Source organism: Mya arenaria, chromosome 10 (assembly GCF_026914265.1).
Source record: "Mya arenaria isolate MELC-2E11 chromosome 10, ASM2691426v1".
NCBI classification, from domain to species: domain Eukaryota; kingdom Metazoa; phylum Mollusca; class Bivalvia; order Myida; family Myidae; genus Mya; species Mya arenaria.
In genome coordinates, this window is record NC_069131.1 from 65,102,350 (window position 1) to 65,126,717 (window position 24,368).

General features: G+C 36.2%; 1 protein-coding gene across 1 annotated transcript; it reads right to left on the bottom strand.

Moving 5' to 3' along the window:
* Window positions 1–665: 665 nt before the first annotated feature.
* On the bottom strand, window positions 666–24,368 carry LOC128206505 (glutaminase liver isoform, mitochondrial-like). Its single transcript, XM_052909021.1, has 16 exons — window positions 24,274–24,368; window positions 23,513–23,782; window positions 20,012–20,087; window positions 17,557–17,696; window positions 16,873–17,002; window positions 15,123–15,202; window positions 13,120–13,283; window positions 12,349–12,440; window positions 10,952–11,010; window positions 10,366–10,432; window positions 9,362–9,412; window positions 8,287–8,463; window positions 7,957–8,088; window positions 5,683–5,837; window positions 5,124–5,264; window positions 666–3,055 (listed from the first exon to the last, which is right to left on the bottom strand). The coding sequence occupies exons 2-16, from the start codon at window positions 23,758–23,760 to the stop codon at window positions 2,827–2,829; spliced, it is 1,941 nt and encodes a 646-aa protein (XP_052764981.1). The 5' UTR covers window positions 23,761–23,782; window positions 24,274–24,368; the 3' UTR covers window positions 666–2,826.

The window sequence follows — 24,368 nt, forward strand, 5'->3', positions numbered from 1 at the left end:
ATAACAGGCCATGATTTATAATTTTACTTGCATTTTGATTTCAGTCATGAAGCATCATATAAGCTAGAAATTGAAATTATCAGTCCATTACTGTGATATCATGTTTTGTCAAAATAAAATGCCATAGTTTGAGAGCGGACAAATGCAAGGCGATAACTTACGATTGACACAGAATTCGTACGAGACATGCGAATTATCATTATGGCCAAATTTGGTAAAACAGTTGATAAATACTGACCAACTTTCAGAGCTGACAACTTTGTCGATTCCGTCGGCAATGTGTGATATGTTGCCTATATCAGGGTGAAAGGGTATGTACAATGTCATGTTTTCTACAACAGTTCTAGGTGATCACCAGGAAATCTTATAAAGAAACTCCAGGTAAAATCGAGCCCACAATTCTTTGACCAAATCTGTAGCAAGTAACTTGGCCTTGGTCATCACTTAATGGATATACATGTATCCGTTGAAGATCATTAGTTGGGGTATCCCAACTTTGTATTAGTACTTCAACTCAAATCAGTCTCCTACTCCAAGTAGTTACGTCTTTGGGCAAATGACATGTGGAATACACAATAGTTCGGCATATACTGTACAGGTCAGCATTATGCCTTTAACTGAAGTGTTTTTTGTTTTAAAAAAGAAAACAAGATAAAATGCTTTTTCGTTTTATTAATGTAAACAAACAGAATACATTCTTTGATTCAATGATTATAAGTCCTGGTTAAGACAATAAACTAATGTAAAACAGGTAAGATAATTAAAGAAGGGTACCAACAATCGCCTGTTTTTCTAAGTCACTGTACAATTATCAATGGCTACATGTGTACAAAGTTTCATGCGAATATCTCAAAAAAGTCATTAAGTTACAGGCCCAGCAGAAGTTTTTTATCTTTGCTGCCGTGGAAGATGTCTTTTAGAATACCTTGACTGTTTGTTTAAAAATCAAATAAGCTTATTGTGTAAAAAAAGAACCAACATGATACTATCTTTTGTATGGTTTAAAGTTAAAATGTAAATGAGATTCATTTGAACATAGAAATATTTATCATAAAAAACATGCATAATAAAACAATATTAGGAAAGAATAGCACAACCAACCATACAGTAATATTTAAAGTCTAAAACTCTTAATGAAGTAAATATTACGTATATCATAGAAAACAATTATAGTGAGCTTAGCTTAAAATTCTGTTGTAGGAGAATCGAATAATTGGGCCCTGTGCTTATTAAAAATTAAGACATTACAATCGGACGCTAAACAAAGAATCTATTATATTGTGTTGGCCTTGTAGTAAATCAAGAATTATTAACAACAGAGATACACAGGAACACCAGCATAATAAGATATTAATAATAAAGTAAAAAGGTATTGTTGCAAATGAGCCTTGTTATATATATATATATATATTACATTGTGATTAATCTTGTAATGTGAAGCTCTCAACAAAATGCAACAGTGTAAATACATACTAGTAATAATTTCATACCGGTATGCAATGGACAAATCAACAAACAAAACTTTGGATACCAAATCGTGCACCTGTCAATGTTTTCCCCCAGCCCGAGGGGACGGGGAATCCTACAGGTGACTTGTGAAATCCCGCCAGGAGAAATATTGACAGGCGCGGATGAGACTGCCACCTGGGAAACGGGGCCAATTTTTTTGCATCGAACTTTTTAAGTCTGCAACACCTCCAAGGATTTTGAAAAAAGGGTATTTGGAATACAAGTCAGTATGTTTAGGTCCCCTGGGTGTGCTAGGCGCACCATTCGGAACACCTCGGCCATTTTCCATCGAATATAACCTCGGATGTATATGGACGGTTTACAATGTCATAAATCGTTATATTTATCTACTCTGCAAGTGGATCGCGTAGTAATTTTAATTAAGTCAAACTCTATTACTTTACCCCTGGAAATCATTTATGCTATAACTCACTTCGCTGGCAATCAGTTTAAATTAAATAATACAAGATACACGATAAAACACCACACCATGTTTCTACCATTATTTAAAATTTGACAAACTGCTTCTACTGATGTACCGGCATACATCTGAGGTTTTCCGAGGTAGACTTCAGTTGAAATGGCCGAGTCGTTCCCCGAATGCTAGCAGCACCTGTTGATAGGTGCATCATTTCACAACCATTTTGTTGGCATCTAAATATGTGTGACTACAGTGTGCAACTTGACCTTGATAAGGCAAGGTTTAACTGAAGTGATTTATTACAACAAAGATTTTAACAAAATATCTTCAATCTGCTCTACACTATATAAAACAAATCTACAGAAAAGACGGCCACTGGATCGATGGACACACAGAATTACATCTTACCCTGGAAATGACAGTTATGTAAAGTGCTAGTTGTAGATTGTCTCCCAAGGGTCTAATATTTGCGAAAGCCGCGCACTATAAGGTTGATGCAAAAGTTAGTATGACTATTTTTTTTTATTTAATAATGCATTATCATGCTTAACTCATTTGACTTTAATGATCAAAAGAAAACAAAAGCATATGATTTGTGAACAGATTCAAAAAGTAAGCGATATTTTTTTCCATTTTTGTTTGTAACTTGGGAATTTGCGGCCATATACTAGCTATCAATTCGAGAAAAATATAAGGCTAATTTTTGACAACACCGATAATGACTTCAATGCTCTGATAATAACTTTTTTTCTGGTGAACTTAACAGACTGGTTCAGGCCATTCAAACAGACTCAATTTTAAGGTCGACCCTCCATAAAAGAAATCATTCATATGTCCCAAGTACAACTTAAGACATTCTTTATAACGTTGAATGTTTTTTTGTGTTACTTAAAACATTACATATCATTTTTGTCACCCTCCGTGCCATTTAATTCGTGTTCGGACGCATCTTCAACGGTATTCACAGTCTTAAGGGCGATATCGTGGTAAGCCACGCTATCGATGGCCGCGAAACTTCTGTCGATTTTTTCGTTAGCGTTGTATTGATTCATGGCTTCCTCCAGTATATCAATCACCTTGTTGTGGCCAAACCTCACAGCATCATCCAGGGGAGTACATCCCCACCTGGAAAAGATCTTTCACGGTTTAATTAAAGGGACTAGACCCCAGATGGTCCAAAATCGGCAAATACAGTAATTACTCAAAACGTGCCTAGAAATGTTAATACGAGCTAGCAGGAGGCCGATAAAACATAATTTTACATGATTGAAAGAATAAACGTGTTGCTGTCTCATCTGAGTTTCCCGTTTAAAAATAGCACATAATGGTTTCCCAGTTTAAATGATATATGTTCAATAGTACAGATAAACATACCGACGCTATTTTTAAACTTATTGGCATTTACCTGGTAGACAACCCCAGTCAATTTTGAATGGTAAGATTCATTGTGTTGTACACGGGAATGTCAATTGTATGTAAGTTTTTGACAATTTTCATTTTTTGTCCTTGCATTTGTATCATCTGATGTATAATCCATTTAAAAAAGATAGAGGCAATCAAACGACTCAAGTACAATCGTACCAACTCGGCCATCTCCGACAAGTTTCGAAAAAGACCTCATAAATAGGCCTCAAGGTATACGAAAATGTGATGAAGACGCTGGCGATTAACTCTTTTATCATTACGATAAGTCGACCAGTTCCACAAAATTAACAATTTACTGCAATGAAGGATTTTGTTTCGTGTCTTAATTACGATTCGGAGAAACTTGAATTCGACTCATAAAGGACCGGTACAATGTCACTACCTCTCCTCCCTAAAACATTAGATATGTCCTTTGACGGTTGAAAACACAAACAACACGTTTTCAATCCGCCATGATGAACTATTTATGTCATTCATCACAAAATAAGTTTCCTCTATATTCTATAGTCAATTGACCATTTTGCATGCAAGCTAACACTGATTTATAGTGCTTCATGTCCCCCAACACCATATATGGTGAGTGAGCTCTACTTGTGTACTAAACATTAAACAACGTTAGAAAAAAGTTACATTTCCTTTAAGAAAAATAAAATTGGTTGAACGTATAACCACTGTGTATTCGGTAAAATGACCATATCCGGTGTACGAGGACAAACAATACCGTGAAAAAGTAATCGTTAAAAAGCAGATCAAGTAGATATCGAATGTTCAACCTGTTTTTGAAATCACAATATATTCAGCTTTAAAACCTATAAATATGGCAGGAAGCCAATGGTCTGAGCTGGTAAAACCATCATTTGATTCACTTTAATGTGTTAATTTAAAGAAATAAGCATGCGGCAATGAGTAGGCAACTATGCATTTATGTAATTTGCCCTTTTGGCAATCCGTTGGATAATATGGGTCTTTCAAAACAGTTCATTATGGCGTCAACCATATTAAAAACGGGTTTTATGTGTTTCCATCCGTCAAGGGACATACTTATTTTTTTTAAGGAGGAGAGGTAAACCACAACATAAGGGTTACACTTGCAACCACAACATAAGGGTTACACTTGCAACCACAACATACGGGTTACACTTGCAACCACAACATACGGGTTACACTTGCAACCACAACATAAGGGTTACACTTGCAACCACAACATAAGGGTTACACTTGCAACCGCAACATACGGGTTACACTTGCAACCACAACATAAGGGTTACACTTGCAACCACAACATACGGGTTACACTTGCAACCACAACATACGGGTTACACTTGCAACCACAACATAAGGGTTACACTTGCAACCACAACATAAGGGTTACACTTGCAACCACAACATAAGGGTTACACTTGCAACCACAACATACGGGTTACACTTGCAACCACAACATAAGGGTTACACTTGCAACCACAACATACGGGTTACACTTGCAACCACAACATAAGGGTTACACTTGCAACCGCAACATAAGCGTTACACTTGCAACCACAACGTAAGGGTTACACTTGCAACCACAACATACGGGTTACACTTGCAACCACAACATAAGGGTTACACTTGAAACCACAACGTAAGGGTTACACTTGCAACCACAACATACGGGTTACACTTTTATATCTATTATATACATGCCTGTCAAGAACATAGGGGTTTCAGTTTCAATTTGGTACACAAGATTGGGGTTACAATTTGGTACACAAGATTGGTATGTACAAACCTGTCCTTAACATTTGGGTTACACTTGCACTTATTGATGAGGAAGTTCACAACAGGCTCATGGCCCTCAGCAGACCCAATGTGAAGAGCGGTGCGCCCGTCGTAGTCCGCCTGATCCATATCTAGGTCACTGAGAGCGAACCTGAAAAAATATGAGATACGAGGCCTAATTCAATTCGGTTGTATGACATCATCTAACGGTAAAGCAATTTACATGAGGGTTTGATTTATTTTTGCTAGTTGTATTTGTGTATGTGATGTTAATATGTTTGTGTCTATAGTTCGTTGTCGTTTATTTATGGTTTTACTTCCTTTTTGTAAAAGCTTAACTGATTACTCCATGTTCCTTATGTTGATAATCAATTTTCTTTTTTCAAGTGTAAAATTAATGTCAACATGAATTTCAGAAAGGACGGGCATTGTTGCTGTCATTTGGAACTGAAGATTTTATCCGCCTTAGCAATTGTTCAGGGTTGGTGGGGCCAGGACGGGTAGTTGTGTTTGTATCCTGCCATAAACACAGTGAAATGAAATACTATTCAGACCAGACTCCTCCAAACCTTCTCAACGCTGACACATCACAGGTGTAAGCACTAAACAGCAGCCCAACAACTCCAGACGCACGAGATTCAATTTTCTGAATACACGGATCTATCTTCTTTGCTGTGAACTTCAGGTTGTCATAGTGATGGAAGTTAAACTTAGCCACCAGGTCCTGCAAATCAAGGTAATTGATGTACAAATAAGCTGCCACTTAATTGAGCCATTGATAATTATTGTAAATTGGATCCCTTAAATTAATATTCTTTAAGGCGATACTTAAGATTTTAGTTTTGTTGAGACCGCTAATAAATGGACTTTTAAAGTGTGAATTAAATGCAGTTTAAATCATGATTCCAAACAGGTTAGGTTAACATTTGTCCAAATAAACAGTTCTATTTCCATAATACAAAGGTTTACTTATATAAAGTAAATTGTTAAAGCTCATATGTATGACAAGTATGAAGTGTGGAGTATCACTAAAATGAAAGATTAGGTTTAAATACTATGAAGTGTGGAGTATCACTAAAATGAAAGATTAGGTTTAAATACTATGAAGTGTGGAGTATCACTAAAATGAAAGATTAGGTTTAAATAATATGAAGTGTGCAGTATCACTAAAATGAAAGGTGGAGTTTTACTAGTATGAAGTATGGAGTCTCACTAGAATGAAATATTAGGTATAAATACTATGAAGTGTGGTGTATCACTAAAATGAAATATTAGGTATAAATACTATGAAGTGTGGTGTATCACTAAAATGAAAGGTGGAGTTTTACTAGTATGAAGTGTGGAGTTTCACTAGAATGAAATATTAGGTGTAAGTACTATGACGTGTGGAGTTTCACTAAAATGAAAGGTGGAGTTTTACTAGTATGAAGTGTGGATTTTCACTAGAATGAAATATATGGTTTAAATACTATGAAGTGTGGAGTATCACTAAAATGAAAGCTGGAGTTTTACTTGTATAAAGTGTGGAGTTTCACGAGAAAGAAAGGTAGGTTTAAATAGTATGAAATGTGGAGTTTCACTCAAAAAAGTGGGAGTTGACTAGTGTGAAAGGTGGAGATTCCCTTGAATTAAAGGTGAAGTTTGATTAGTATGAATGGTGGAGATTCCCTAGAATTAAAGGTGGAGTTTGACTAGTGTGAAAGGTGGAGATTCCCTAGAATTAAAGGTGGAGTTTGACTAGTATGAAAGGTGGAGATTCCCTAGAATTAAAGACGGAGTTTGACGAGTATGAAAGGTGGAGATTCCCTAGAATTAAAGGTGGAGTTTGACTAGTATGAATGGTGGAGATTCCCTAGAATTAAAGGTGGAGTTTGACTAGTGTGAAAGGTGGTGATTCCCTAAAATTAAAGGTGGAGTTTGACTAGTATGAATGGTGGAGATTCCCTAGAATTAAAGGTGGAGTTTGACTAGTGTGAAAGGTGGAGATTCCCTAGAATTAAAGGTGGAGTTTGACTAGTATGAAAGGTGGAGATTCCCTAGAATTAAAGACGGAGTTGACTAGTATGAAAGGTGGAGATTCCCTAGAATTAAAGGTGGAGTTTGACTAGTGTGGAAGGTGGAGATTCCCTAGAATTAAAGGTGGAGTTTGATTAGTATGAATGGTGGAGATTCCCTAGAATTAAAGGTGGAGTTTGACTAGTATGAAAGGTGGAGATTCCCTAGAATTAAAGGTGGGGTTTGACTAGTATGAAATGTCGAGTTTCACTAAAATGAAATGTTGGGTTTGACTTGTGTTTCGTTCCGCTGTAGGCGGAAGTGCGTACAAAGTACGTTGATTTTCCCAGGTCAAGACTCGGGACGAGTCTTCTCGGAGGGGAAAGTAATTTAACGTTCCGCTGTATGCGGATGTACGTTCATAGTGTAACGTTTCGTTGTAGGCGGAAGTGCGTATATTGTACGTTGATGCACTCGGTGGTTTATATGTAAATTGGCATAACTAGTTCTCCGTGTGTAGATTCAGGGCCTATGTATATAACACCAGTCGACCCCTTCAGGGTCAGCATGCTTTTCTCTGAAGGGAGCTGTTGCGTCTAGTATAACGAGTTTTAGTGAAATGAAAGGTGGGGGTGTGGAACTTCACTAGCGTGGAGTTTGGAGGTTCACAAGTATAGAGTAAAAAGGTTCACTAGTATGAAGTGTGGACTTTCACAAGTATGGAGTATGGAGGTTCACTAGCATGAAATGTGGAGTTTCACTAGCATGAAGTGTTAAGGTTTAATAACTTTTCTGTTGAGATTCCATATACGAATTGTGGCTGTTCACTTGTATGAATGTATGCTTACCTCTGCAAAATAGACGCCTCTCGTGCTGTTACCCCACTTGTCCAGGGCCGGGCTCCATGTACAGAAGCCCATCTTATTGGGCACAACTATCAATATGACACCCGACACACCCGACTTTGCTGGGAGCCCAACCTGCATCAGTATAATATACATACCACTATGCCTAAGTTTAACATGCATACTGTCAACTTTTATTTGAATTTATGCTACTGAATTAATCTTTAAGCAACTGAGCAATGAAAGCCTATATATTCTAGCGGAAAAAGTTAATTTTGCATGTGAACAAATACTTAAATTATGAAAACGGCATAGTCGACATTATGAATATACCTTGAAAGTGAAATGCCCGGAATAGTCGTACATGCCACACGAAAACATGAGGGAGAGAGTGTCACGAACGGACGAAGCAGACAATACTTTGTCACCAGTTATAGGACATATCCCCCCGTTGGCAAGAGTGGCCGCTATAACTGCCCCTGACTCACACGTCACCTCTAGGGAACACATCTGCAGTGAAGTGGAAGGGCATGGATAAAATAAAGACAAGAGTACCACAGAGTGAACACCAACGCTCGTCAGTTGTTGTTTTATGAATCAACTGGGCATAACTCAATAAATATTGAAAATTTAAAGTCAAAATATTGAAAATTTAAAGTCAGATTTATGGACTTCGCTAAATATGTGTGTATTGTCATTCGTAACATGTGTTCCAAGTTCCATATGCATATCTCGAATGGCTGTTTGGTCAAATTTAAAGTGTTTGCCCTTCGACAACGCCAACGACGACAAAGACACCACGGATATGGCAATACCTCGGTAGATTTCTTCAACGAGCTAAAGAATATTTTAATGTTCATGAGGAGAAAAATTCAAAATATAGTTCATCTATTCTAAAACAACACCAAGAATTGTGAATTTGGATGTGTTGTAAATATTGGTTTAATTGAAATGTATACACCTGCAGAATGTGTCAAAAGTTTGACCGAATAAATTTTGTGCATACAACTAGCGTTTTGGTCATGCAAATTAGTTTAGGTAGTTTAATTAAATTGTCTGATCAAATATTGAACGAAGTCATACACTTCAAATCCTGAACAATTATTTCGTTTTAGTTATTAATTTGATTTGTATATTCTCTATAACACACATTTTCATTTTTAAATTTTATTCGTAGGCGTAACATTGACGTTTCGTTCCATGAACGTTTCGTACCAATCATACCAACATTTTGATCTCTCAAATTTCTGTACCAATATTATATGGGGTCTCCAAGTATCATACTCTCTAAACCAGGTTTTTAATATGAATGATTAGTAAGTAAGATTTCTTTCACTTTCATCACTGTAAAGCACAACCAATGTTTTGAATTGTACTTTTGTATCAATCAATTTCATGTAATACTTACTTGGAAATAGAAATCTAGAATCTCCATTAAATTAGATCCTTTCGGAAAACACTGAAAATACATTATAAATACATGTCATTGGTCACTTCATAATGGCTTGATAAGTGGTCACCAAGCCAGAGAGTGAATTTTCTCCGGATACACGGGTTGCCCCCATTCGAAAACAACCTCGGATCTATATGGACGGTTTACAATGTTATAAATCTAAATATTTAACTACGCTGCAAGTAGATCGCGTAGTAATTTTATTTAGCAGTTAAACTGAATGACTTTACTCTTGGCAATCATAATTATTAATGCAAAAATACACTTCACTGGTGGTAATCAATTTAAACCTACTCATACAAAATACACACTACTATTAATTAAAGGTTTTATTGATGTTTACGATTTACTTCTACTGATGTACCGGCATACATCCGATGTTGTTTTCGATGGAAAAGGGCCGTTAAGTTAGGAATGTGGTTTGCCCCACACAAAACAGCTTAATTCTCAAGCAACATCGTGTCAATAAGAGTGACCCAACATACGTTAAATTCATTTCATTAAGTGAAGTATTATTTTTTATTCGATGACTATTTACTGTATAAAATTACAGAAATCTACTGTATGATTTGGGTTCAATATAAAACTATCACTTAACTCTCATAGTATTACAATGTTCCCATAACTAATTATAAGACAAGGTAAACAAATGTTCCATTTTTTTTCATAATAACAAAATGAGTCAGCCATAAAAAAAACCACACAAATTGAAGTAGAACCTTAGGGCAAAAGTTTTAGCAACGTTTCAAAGTTGTTAACAAAGCTCTGACTTTTTTCATAATGTTATTTTTTGAAAAATGAGATCTGTCACATAAACGTATCGTTGTCCTCAGTTCGACCTTGTCACAGTGTCACCAAACCTCTATTGTGCCCTTGACGTTTTCATGTTACTGTACTTTTCTGTGAAGTTAGATGAAAGGAAAAAAAGGTATCAATGTTATACTGCAATACATGTATACCCTTTTCTCACTCATGTAGTACGCCAAGGCAAAGTTTCTGTCTGCAGTCGCACGCTCAGATAAAAACCTGAAAAAAACACTTGTCTGTTTTTGCTGATAATTTTGTAAACTTGTGTCAATATTCAGATGATATGATTGAAAACACTGGCTTCGGACATGCAGTTGTTTCGGACACTAGACTTATAGTCCTTTGCATAACTGATCAAACTCTCGAATATGAAAAGGTAACAGTAAAGATACAATAGTTTCTATCTCGTTATGACATTAAACCGATTTATCCGAGGATTGGATTAGATCGGCACACGGCCATCGTAAACGAAACAATCTATTGAATCCCAGTACACATGTTATTTTGTTTGTCTCATCCTCGGCACCACACTGTATTCATAACCTATAATATATCACATAGAGTATGAATACGCTTGGATTCCGAGGACGATTTGTCTAGGTGTGTCACAGTTTTAAAGAAAGCTTAGTGCCTATAAAAGTAGAATGCTATGGTTTTGTGTAAGATTTATTATAACAAACAAAATGTCTTTGTGACATATTTCCATCAATATCGCCACCAGTGTTACTTTGTACTTACACTGAATTGTTGAAAGCGAGATGTTCCCCACCGGTAAGTCTGTTTAATACCGAAGTCGCCTGAAACACATATACATTAGTGATTACGTGATGATCATATATAATAATATACTCTTTGTTGGGAATCAAACATAGGCTAAATTCGATTTTAAATGAACTTCTTTAATCTTAAAATAAATGTGTTACCTGAAATCCAAAACAGAATATGTAATAATATCATTTGATAATATGTGACATCATCTATCCAAATCGATGCTATAATGTATACAAACATCGTTTTATTTATTTATTTAAGGAATGAATTGCGGGGTGGTTGATGTCATTATCGGGGTATGAACGCAATTGGGTTGGTCAATGTGTGTGGAGTCCGAAGGACTCCACGCGTACTTTGACCAACCCAATTGCGTTCATATCCCCGATAATGACATCAACCCCGCAATTTATTCCTTATATTTACACCAATAGTTCATTATTTCAAGAATTGTTTAAAAAATACTTCATGTTATCTAAGAAAACCTTTCAGTAATCCGTTCTTACCCATTCTGTAAATAGAACGACCCGACTATAACCGGAAACATTTTTTTTTCAAATGACGTCACAATAACAAAAGATCAACCACTTGAAATCACTTTAAAACGTAAAATTGAAACACTTCTGGTACTGATATATTTAAAATATAATAAACTAACACTTTTAAAAATGTTGATCTATATTTTACGGGACCTGCATACACAATACAACCAATAACAAGATCAATAGCTTTCATGTATATTGTTATGCAATGAATTACGATCCGAACATATCCGAAGATGTTGCGTTCATCGATTGATGAACGCAATTGCCGAAAGGCAGTTCATTTAAGGAATGGAAGTTGAGGGGTAAATATTCTTTTTTATTAATTACATTAAGCAAATTTTAGAACATATAGGACATATTTCCGATTTGATCATTGATTATGGTTGCCCATTTAGATTTGATAATCGATTTTGAAAATTTTAGATTATCCTTACATACATTCATCATGATTGGTTGAAAGAGCAATGCGCTAACTGATGTGAACATGTGCTGTTTTAAGGCCATACAAATATTCCTTCAACAGAGAGTTTCAATAGTCTTAAAATGTTAGCTTTAGACTCTTATGCGAAAATTACAAGATTTGGAATGCTCTATCACGCAAAATCAACTTACTATAAAACTTTTTACCTATTTTACTGTATAAGAAATGTCCTTGAAGATATTGTTTCCATTTATTCAAGAAATGTATCTTTTTTATTACTCCATGGACATTTCGTGAACTCTGCTGGAAAAAAATGCTGATTTTGGGGATTGGGGGATTTTTTTGCTTGCGGAAAGAATCGGTTCAGTTCTCTTCAAAATTCACTGTTAATTCATACTAACATAAGCAAACCTATCAGCCGGATCGAGATCCTGTTTTAGAAGTGAGCTAACGCAGATGGCACCCGCGTTTATCATCGGATTGTGGGGCTTGTCTGAAAATGGGTAACAAAATATCAACATGGGTTGCACACCGTCACAAAGCCCACCGTAGTATTGATTGATATGCATGATAGTTAAACAAAAGCTTCGCGGATTTCCAATAGCCTTCTGTTTTTGCCAGTTAAACAAGTACCAGACGTCTATTTAAGGCATACATATGTGCCTCACTGTTATTGAATATGCATATTGGCTTTGTCAACATGTGCACCAAACTTCATTTGAATACTTTGAACGGTTATGGCCAAGGTTAAAGTGAGTTCAAGCTGATGCTGGCATTGCTGACAGCACCAAGGCTATAACAATACCTCTGATGAACAGACGAGCTAGCAAGGGTGTAACGACCACAGAGACTTGAAAGTATGATGTAGATCCCAAGAGCTGCCCTTGGCTTACTTTAAATAGTTGCCTGTGGCCTCAGTTTGGGTAAAATCAGCTTGTCAATTATATTACCCTAGTGAATTTTTAGCTCTTATAATATTTTGAAATATTGTCGACTAATCATGATAAATAATTGTAGTGTGTCCCTTGGCGTGATAAGCAGCCCATAAGATGTTGTACTTTAAGAGCCTAGACTAATTTTACCCTACTGAGGCCACAGGCAGCAACTATTTAAAGTAAGCTAGGGGCAGCTGTTGGGATCTGCCTCATACTTTCAAGTCAAGAACAACCTACCATTGTAGTCGAGTGAAATACTGTTAAACGACACACCACTAGGCTCCTGGCCGACGTACTTGTGCACAACGCTTGGCGAGAGTTCATCAAGAGCCATTGCGTACGTAAGGGGTTTGGACACTGACTGCAGACTGAAAGGCACTTGAAAATCGCCATTGGAGTACCTACAGATTTTGACAAACTGCAACGTTACGTACTATTTATGATTGTAGACAGAAAGGCATCGAAGCATCGCTGTGGATAAATCTACAGGATGGACAAACCGCAACATTACGGACTAATTATGGCTGGACACAGAAAGGCATCTGAACGGTGTGAAAAGAATCTACAGAACTGACAATTCGCAACGTTACGTACATATTATGACTGGAGACGGAAAGGCGCCTGCACATCGCAGTGGAAGTACCAACAGGATGAACAAACGTCAAGATAACGACATATTATGACTGGATACAGAATTACTCGAATATCGCTGTGGAAGTACCAACAGAATGGACTAACCACACAATTACGTACACATTATGACTTGAGTCGAAAAGGCATCTGAACATCGCTGTGGGAGAACCTACAGAAGGGACAAACCGCAACGGTTCGTACGCATTATGACTGAAGACAGTAATGCAACCGAACATCGCTGCGTAAGCATTTACGGAATGCACAAAGCAAACCAGAACATTCCGATTATGTCTGAAGACACAAATCACCTGAACATCACTGTGCGGGAATTTACAGTATGAAACAAACCGCAAAGTAACGTACACATTATGACTAGAGTCGGAAAGGCACCTGGACATTGCTGTGGGAGTGTCTACAAAAAAGAAAAAAACCGCCCCAGTACGTATACATAACGACTGAAGACACAATTTTAGTCACCTGAACATCACTGTGAGACAATCTACAGTATGAACAATATTTATGTAAATAACCTACAGAAACAAGCCTAGTAGCCAAAAGTTTAAACATAAACCCCGTTTAATGGCACGGGCCAAAGACATAAAACACAAAAGCAAAAAATCACAAACAAGAAACATGGAACAACAGCCCAAAACTCCACAAACAACACAGCGCATGTATATTATATAAACAACTAGGTATGTTTATCAAGGATTGTTAGGTACCGCCTTGGAACGTTCAGTAAACCGCAGTATAACGTACACAGTATGAATAGAGTCGGAAAGGCACATGAGTATCATCACCGGGATTACCTACAGAATGGCCAAATGGCAACATTATGCACATATCATGACTGGAGACGAAAGGGTACCTGAATAATCCCTCGAAAGTACCTAAAGAATGGACAAACTGTAATTACGTATTCATCATGAGGGGGACGGAAAGTCACCTGAGCGTCGCTGTTGGATAATATACAGAATGGACAAACCGCAAAATTACGTACACAGATACAGAAACGCAGCGGAACATCACCATAGGAAAATCTACAGAATCGTTAAACCGCAACACGACTTATACATTATGGTTGGGACAGAAAGGTTCCAGAACACCTCCCTTGTTATACCTACAAAACAGACCAACTTTAGCATAGCGCTCTGGTACATGACACCCAGGGAGAGTTATTCTAGAACCATGGCATAAAGTTTAAGGCTTGAATAAGGACTTGAGACGAAACAGCAACTGTACGACACCGTGGGCATAACTGTAGAATAGACAAGCCGTAGTATTAAAACCTTGTTATAAAAATGATGACATCTAGGTTATGACAAAAACATCAACATACTTTCTTCGAACAAAGGCACTACATGGGGATGCTTACGCTCAACCGTTGTTGTTTTTAGTCAATCATCTATTAATAAAGACGGAGTTATGGGTTTGCATACATGTGTGTATTGTCACTGGTATCATAGGTATTATATAATTGTAAATATCTTGAATGCTTTTTAGTTATTGCCGAGGTAATACTGCTGACGATAACGACACCAATGCCATAACAATATACAAAAGCATACAAGCTAAAACGGACAAGATAATAAAACAACAACACAAACCTCTGACCATCGACGGTACACAAGGACACTCCCCACTTGTCTGGACTGTACCTCGCCAGCTGTGGAATGTACGTTGCAACCTGGAAAACAAAGACCGTTACTGTATGATATGTATATCCTCCGACACACCTGGCTTTGGTAAAATTTTAGAAGATGGCCAATGTGCAAAATATGGACACTTTTTACGTTTCTCCTTCTAGGGAAACTAGAGTGAAACAAAAGCAATATATCCCTTAAGTGGCAATTAAATTATGTATGTATTGTGAAATTAAGCTTGACTTCAGGCGACTTTTGCTAAGGAACGTGTCTCTGTAGTTGCTTCTTATTTTTACTTTGACACAGGCATACATATTTACTTTCAGAAAGGACACATATTCTGAAATGAAGATCTTAACATTTGAGATGATGGGTCAAATGTTTTGAACTTTTGAATAACAAATCTTTGACGGGAGGACGGACGGAAGGACCTTCTAACCGATAGATAGACATGCACTCATAAGTAGGAGCATTTTTTGACAAAAGTAGGGATTTCAAGGATAAAAAGTAGGGTTCCTTACTTAATTACTTGAAGCAAATAAATGACAACTAAACCTTTTCACAATCTGTAAGTGTAGTACAGGGTTCTGAATAAGTTTCCTGTTAAACACACCACTCATACATCCACACACACGATTTATTTCACTGAGCACTTCATTTTCTGCACTCTGAGCCATTCTCACGGCATTTGAAAACACAATATCATTTCTCTAATTATTTTCACAAATGAAGTAGGGATAGTAGGGCTTTTCTTAGAAAATAAGAGGACAATACTGAGTAGAAATATGTTACTATTAGTTATTGAAAGCCTGGTGTATGTAAAAATGAAAATGCTACTCAAACAGATAATTTAAATCAATTCAATTTGTAAGTCATAGTGCTTTTTTCATGTTTATTCCAGAAAGACTGGAATTTGAGAAACACTGTTTGTTTGTTTATGAATGCCTGTCCGCGTGGCTGCATTATGGCTTGACCCGGTCCTGACACTACTACAATATACTACTAAATATGTTTATGTCAGATATGTAATACTAGTAAGCGAAATAAGATTGAAATGACTGTAGTTCTAAGAACTCCAGATATGAGATCATTTGAAAAAAAAGAGTGCGATATACAATATTCTATATGGCAGCGAAAATAACTGTGGGCTTTTCAACGTGCTCAGCACCGATACACGGGAAACTACTTTCTTCCAGGCAAGGCAGCTATGTATACTTGTGTCATATTTAGAGACTCATATTTTAATTTCTTTCGGCATGACCCGGCCGAGGTTTGAACCCGTTTCCTTCCGCAGCTGAGGCGAACACTCACGGCGGTATTGGAGAAACACAACCTCTTTGGCATTCGGAATTCCTCGGCCATTTTTATCGAAAACAACCTCGGATGTATATGGACGGTTTACATACCGAGAAATCGGTACGTTTAAGTCCGCTGCAAGTAGATCGCGTAGTAATTTATTTTAGCAGTTAAACTTAATGACTTAACTCTTGTGAATCTTAATTATGTGTGCAATAATACACTTCACTGGCAATCAATTTAAACTTAGATCAATAAATTCAAGCTAAAACACTACATTTCATTAATGATATAATTCCAAAACTTACGAACTACTTCTACTTATGTACCGGCATACATCCAAGGTTGTTTTCGATAAAAATGGCCTAGGAAGTCCGAATGCTACTTAAAATGGCTCTTAAAATGTATCTTGGGTTACCTTTCCACCTGTCTGGTCACGACAATGCAAGAACATCTGATCGATATTCTTGCAGAAGTGATCGAAATCGGGAACCACAAACTGGTTACGGAACGCATTCGTGATCAGCACTATGTTTGGTGCAATACATCTGAATTATACAAATAAATAAGCATAGGATTACATACAAAGGGGTTCCATTTTGACCATCTACACAAAATTGTAAGGTTGCAGCCGATTTTATTAAACTTAGATTAGTTGTCCATAATAATATTTAAGCTAGTGTCTATATTTAAATCATTCCATTTTGGCTAACTTTGACCAAACCAAAGAAGAAATTACTACTTGTATACCATTTGCTTCCAAGACCAAAACTCATCATTTTTAAAGTTTGTGAATAAACAAACTTTGTGTCCAATGGCAAATCTATTTAGAAGAACAACAGCGCAATGGACAATACTGCTTTTCGAAATGTAAAATTATCTTTAAAAAGAATTGTTTTTGTTGGAGTGCTAATGGCTCCTGAATTGAAAACTATTTTGACGACTGTTAATATCAAGTTCTCTGCTAACAAAAGCTTCAAAGAGTTTTTGTAATGCAACATTTACTCCAAAGACAAGAGCAAAGACTTGGATTTATCATTCAGATGTATGAAAGGACCGTGGATAGATTAGAATATTTTCTATGGCCTTACGAAATCCTCACTTTTTGAATGTTTCCCTGTCTACGGCTGGACCATGGTCGCTGTAAGCAACTCCATTTTCAGCGTTTGTTATCTTTGTGAAGTTCAGCATACAGTCAGCAAGGCGTGGGTCAGTCTCTCTCAGACCTGTAGATATAATGGCCTGAAAGTAAACAACATCAATAGTTTATCACACACTAAATCCTGAAAATCACAAAAATAGTTTGCATAGGTATTCAAGATCTAAGCAGGAATAAGACTTGTGTAAATTGTTTCCAAAGTTTCCAAAGCCACTTATATCAAGTTTAATGTGATTCCTACTCTCTTAATGCAAATGGCCAGCAAAACAATACTTAAAAACTTAACAACAGTCTGAAAGTTGAAGTCCTTACTCCCGAGCACAGGAGTAATGCTGAATTTCGTCATTCTTGCAAGTTAATGTTCACCTGCAGCTAGCCTTTATATAGTCAGTTGATATCTCTACATAGCTTATATTCGTATGTTGCATGTCTTGCTGACTCCAATAAAACTTACTAAGCTTAATTAAACTTATAATTTGTGCTATATTTGTCTTGGGAGTATTATTATTGGTGCTATATTTGTCTGAGGAGTATTATTATTGGTGCTATATTTGTCTGGGGAGTATTATTATTGGTGCTTTATTTGTATGGGGAGTATTATTATTGGTGCTTTATTTGTCTGGGGAGTATTATTATTGGAGCTATGTTTGTCTGGGGAGTATTATTATTGGTGCTATATTTGTCTCGGGAATATTATTATTGGTGCTATGTTTGTCTGGGGGGTATTATTATTGGTGATATTTTTGTCTGGGGACTGTATGCCCCATGCTTATTGCCTCAGTGGTCGAAATAAGAACAATCCAACAAGTATTCACTGGTAAACTGCTTTACACGCTTGCTCAAAAAATAATTTAACATAGCATGGCTTGTTAAAAAAGGTGCAAATTACAAGTGTAGAAATATGGGCTTGTTCATCCAAAAGTGTATTTCAATGACTGTGATGGCCTCTACAATTCCACATACCAGGCATACGGAGAGGGTGATGTGCGTTTTTTATTAAGCCATTGACCGATTCATGCCCGGTGTCAGCCCTTGTGTAAAATCGTGTTCGGTTGTGGGGCATAGTGGTCATACAGGATGTAACCCTAATTAGAGCTCTCGCGTTCTTAAGCGTGAGGCAGTGTATAACTCTGCCACACACATGGGACCCTTTTTGGCGTCCCTTCCGGTAAATGGTAAATGGTTTTTACATTAAGGGTGAGATAACTCTGTCATATGGTACCCTTTTTGGCGTCCCTTCCGGTAAATGGCTTTTACATTAAGGGTGAGACTGGTGATTGAACCTGTGACTCCTGTGTTGCCAATAAAGTGGCATCCATCACTGACCAGCATACATCATGTAACCCCAGTATAAACTGATATCATAACTTGTAAAATCTGGAATTGGGAATCTAGTAATGTTTTTCATATTACCATTTAGGATATAAAAGTCCTTTCCAGTATATGCAATTGCCTATAGGCCTCCCAATTAATGCCACGCTTATCTTTTTTAAGACTTGCATTTTTATAATATGACATACATGACGTAATGTTTAGGGATACTGTGTGCAGGGCAAATCTTAAAAGTTTACACAATGTGTTACATACACCAAGATAGTACAGAGATTGCAAAATCTGTCCGACCTCGGTGTTTTGCTGACCAATCTGAGGCCGAAACATATACTTTTTCCCCTTGTATTTTTTTTAAATAACGAAACGGATCCCAAAATCACTTGTCATAGAAAAATTGGTGTATTCTGAAAGAAACAAACTTTTATTACATTCTTTTACTTTTTCTATTAATTTTTTTAAATCATTGTAGTTCCTTTCTAAGCAAAATTGGAATTTTAGTCATAATGGCACAACTTTTCTGAATCAGAAAGACCCATTCCCATTCCCAGATGTTCATGATAAATATATTGACCCACAAGCCAAGAATTAAAGTAATATTGGCCAAATTAACTGTAGACAAAAAAACAAAATAACTGTAGACAAAAAGACAAAAAAAAAAAAATTAACTGTAGACAAAAAAACAAATTAACTGTAGACAAAAAACAAATTAACTGTAGACAAAAAAAATAAAATAATATTTATGGACAACCAAGGGCGGTTGCAGGATTTAGCGTTAAAGGGAGCGCGACTCGGGTGGGTGCAATCTCTGGCTATTTTGAGTTTTAAATAATGCAATCTGGTTTAATAAAAAATATATTTTTAATCCACTATTGACTTTAAATAGTCCATTAGGACCATTTTCGGGGGCGGTGTCGGCTGCAGTCCCCCGTTTAATCGGCACATGATTACGCGTTTTCCGTCTTGTAAAATCTGGACATTTTTTCCGATCTTTTGACACCTTTCGCGGGTCTGCTGACATCTTTCGCGATGTCTGTTAACATCTTTCACGATGTCTGTTCATTATCACCTTCTTAAATTTGGAGATGGACAACACTTGACTGTCTTCGCACAAACAATCGAACAGCCTGTCCTCCAGCTTGCCTCTGGAACAAATAAAGGAGGATATTATGCACCAGTCAATTGTAACCACGAGGTGGTTCGGGGGTATACCGGGGATAGCCGGGGAAATGGGCCTTGTTTTTACCTTTCAGGTGGCCCCGCAGTGCCGGGTGAATGCGGTCGTGTTGTCTTCGGGCAAAATATAGTGGGGAATGGGCCTTACCTATGCTCCCTGGGGTACTGGGGCATTTGGCGGAAATTTGACCATCAGTTCGTCCCCGCAAGGCGATCATTTTACTAGGGGTTGGCTGGACTGAAAGTCAAAGTCCCCGCTATTCCCCGGACCTAGGGGGCCTTGGTTACAATTGACTGGTGCATTACACGCGATTGAAACGAGTTTTATCAAGGTTATGGTAAGGGCTAATACAGTGTGTGTATACCACGTGATCAATTACGTCATATATGGTACGGTGGGCAACATTTAGCTTGAAATGAAGATTTAAGATAACTTTTCTTTTACTACACTATTTTAAATAACAAAGGGCAGACTATGCCGCTTAAAAAGACACGCCTCCGTTTTATTACCCGAGTTTGATCAGGTGATTAGTTTCATCAAACACTTCGACAAACCTGTTTCCAAAATAATGTTTTGACTGTGCTCTGTCAGCCGTTTTGTGAAAGGTTTGTCGAAGTGTTTTAAGAAACTAAACTCTCAATCAAACTCTGGTAAAAGACCGAATGCGGGGCTCAGTAAGCGGTGTAGACTGCCCTATGTTTCATTTAAAATGGTGAAGAAATAGTGAAATTATCTTTGTTTAAAGTCTTAATTCGAAATGTTGCCTTCCGACGTAGCATCTATGACGCAATTTATCACGTGGTATACACACACTTTAATATTAATATATTTTCTATTGAATGAACACGAATATGATATTCTTTTTCTATCGTTGATGCTATTTTAATTATTTATACCGTTCAATACCCAGAATGTAGCTATTTAAATAACATAATAGTTTACTTTATGATGAAATATATTTATGCACATTTAGAGTTCAAACAATGTTTGAATGATGCCATTTTTTGTTGTGACGTCATCATCACTTATGGCAACAAAAGTATTGTTTATTTAACTAATTTTGCGTTTATGATTTAATAATGGCTTACTTGCAGATGAAAAATATAAGCCTTTATGAATGTGTTTTTCTAATTAATAGCTACGATTTCCTGCACGGGAGTGGCATGTGAATGTACCCAGACAAAATGGCGACCATTTTCAGTGTGGAATAATATAAGACACAATTTTACTAAATAAAATAAAAATATTTCCAGGCTTAACTAAACTATAAATTTTTGGCGGTGAAATCGGAAACAATCATTTTTCTGTTTATTCCTTATAAAACGAGAGACAATAAACGGACTTTATACCCAAGTATTTTTTTCCAAGCTTCCAATATTTCAGTTATGTACAGTTTTTTATAGATAAAGCACGCAATAGTTTAAAAATGTCACACTAACCTTGGTTAAAATTTAGTTACATTAAGGTATACAATACACAATAACGTGATGTTTTGGTGCCTGCGGGGTACTGACCCCTTAAAATTTTACCTCTTATTATTTTGGTATATTTAATTGGGCTTGATGGGCAGGAGAAAACAAATTAAGTAAATATCGTAAACGAAAAAAATGTAACAAGAATGTTTTGACCTTGAAAGATTGCGAAACAAGTCGTTTCAACTCCGGCTTCAGTTGACAAAGGAACTAAAATATTAACCCTAATGACTTTATCTTTGCCCCATTTTCAGTCATATCTTTTATAATTGGTAATAAGCAAGTAATACATTTTGTTTCAACCACCAAACGCAACAGAAAACAGAAACCTACAACAAACTTTAGCAACAAAGATTATTTAATAACAATTTTACAAAAGATCTTGCAAATACGTACAACAACAACAACAACACACATACACACGCGCGCACACACACGCACACACACGTTCACACGCACACACACACACACACACACACACACACACACACACGCGCACACGTATATATATATATATATATATATATATATATATATATATATATATATATATATATATATATATATATATATATATATATATATGTATTTAAAATTGCATATTTAAGTTTGATCAACAAAACAGCATGTAAAAGATAATAACACTACTTCCAAATGCGTAATAAAATAGCGGGATTATGTATGCCTCGGCTACCTTAATTAGTTTTAAAAATCGGTTACTTTATACATGTATTACTCAATAAATGTTATCAGCCATTGCAGTCTAAGGTATTATTTCATTCAAACAATCAACTCAATATATGCAATGTATAATTCAATAGACAATTCGACTGATAAACCATTGATCACTCAATAAGGCTTTGGAAGTGCAGGCTTTGTTTACTCGATCCTGCATTTCGCAATTATTGACGCGCAATGCAAACAAAATTCTCAAGACAGTCGAGAATTGTAAATCAATTGCTTTATAATATCTTTTTGGTATACATGTGTATTATTGATTTTGAGGGTGTCGCTGTGCATTTTATATTTTGTTTATAAATTAACGCTTGAAGATAAATCAAAATATAAATATAATGATTGTGTGTTAAATTTTGCTTTAAACCTTACATGTAAGAACTAGTTTAAAGGAAAAATTAAAGATATATAACTTATTTATTTAAACATTATTTTAATATTATATAGGTCTTGGTGCAGCAGATACAAAATGTTTAATGTTTTACCCATAAACAATATTTCAAGAAATATATCATCCTGAGAATTAGTTTCCAGAGTTAATGGGTTTTTTTTTAAATCATGACGTGATTCACAAAACAGTGTATGCTGTATGTGATATTAATATATTTGTGTCTCTAGTTCATTGTCGTTTGGGCCCTTGCGTGTTGCCCCTCAACATGGTTTATTTTTAATTTTCGACTACTGGACTTGTCCCTGTAGTTTCCATTGTATTAATGATTCACAAAGCAACAAAACAAATGTTTATGATCTTAAAAACAATTCTACCTCGGCACATTTATACAAAAACATTATTTAAGTAAAAGCATATCTTACAGCGGATTTGATGTTAACCGATTTTTACTGTAGATAATACGCTAGGATTTATAATATGAAGTGGGGGGATGGTGAGAAAAAATGGGGAAAAACTCTTAAAATACATGTTTATGACGCATAGGAAGGGGGGAAAGATTGTCAAACTCAAATATGCTCTATAGTACGCAGGCGATAATTTTAATCATATTCTAAGGAAAATATGTGTCATAATATCGTAACATTCAGTAAAAGCCAAGCGGAGCTCCAAACAGCCAATCACAGCGAACTACGTATATTCAGCAGTATACAGTCGGGCGGTTCAATCAACAAATAGTGGATATCCCCCTTCCACCATTTTCCAAGCACAACATATGGAACAGACGACACAACATACCTAGATTCATGGTACAAACTTGCCGCCTGTGTATGTACAACCGATGTCTTCAAACTTTGAAGCAACCCTGACTGCCTTTCAGTAGTGGAATCAACGTTCGTGTCACGTCTTGTTACAGTATGGTACTGCAAGGAATTGCATAGCCTTGTAGCATATTGATGCACCTTTTGCTGATGGCGTTCAGTGAATGTTTTCCCCAAAATTCCACTTCTACAGAATGGCAGTAATTTGGGCAGCAAATATGCCATAGTTCAATCAAGTTTTGAAATTCTGAAACAATTAAAAATAGAAATAAAATTCCTACATTAATATATGCAAAACTGTGATATCTGGAAGACTTCATCATCATCTTCATCATCATGTATTCAAAAAAAATGTACGCGGACTGGTCTTTTTACGATTGTTGATATGGTAATCGTAGTCCATGGATGGCCATGCATGATTATTGGAATCCATTCAATAAACTCTAATTATATAGCCTTCGTCATCATGTTAATACAATTCAGTAGAATGGCAAAAGTTTAATGAAAAAGATGCAAGATTTATTATTCTTACCTACTGGAAAAAGTTTGAGTCCATCATTTAATATGTTTAATAAGATTTTTTATAAGTCTTAGCCCAAAGAAAGTGTGTCAAGGAGCAGCAAAATATGTGAAAGTGAAAACCATGAATATCGAGTAATATAAGTTTTATCAATTATAAAAAAATATATATATTAAATAAAAAAAATATATTATGTTTATATTATAAGATTTTTATACCTAAAAGGTATTTATCTAATTCCTTCCAAAATTCACGTATTCCACTTAAATAATCATGTCTGTATTGACCTTAAGAATGGTATACCTGCACCGGG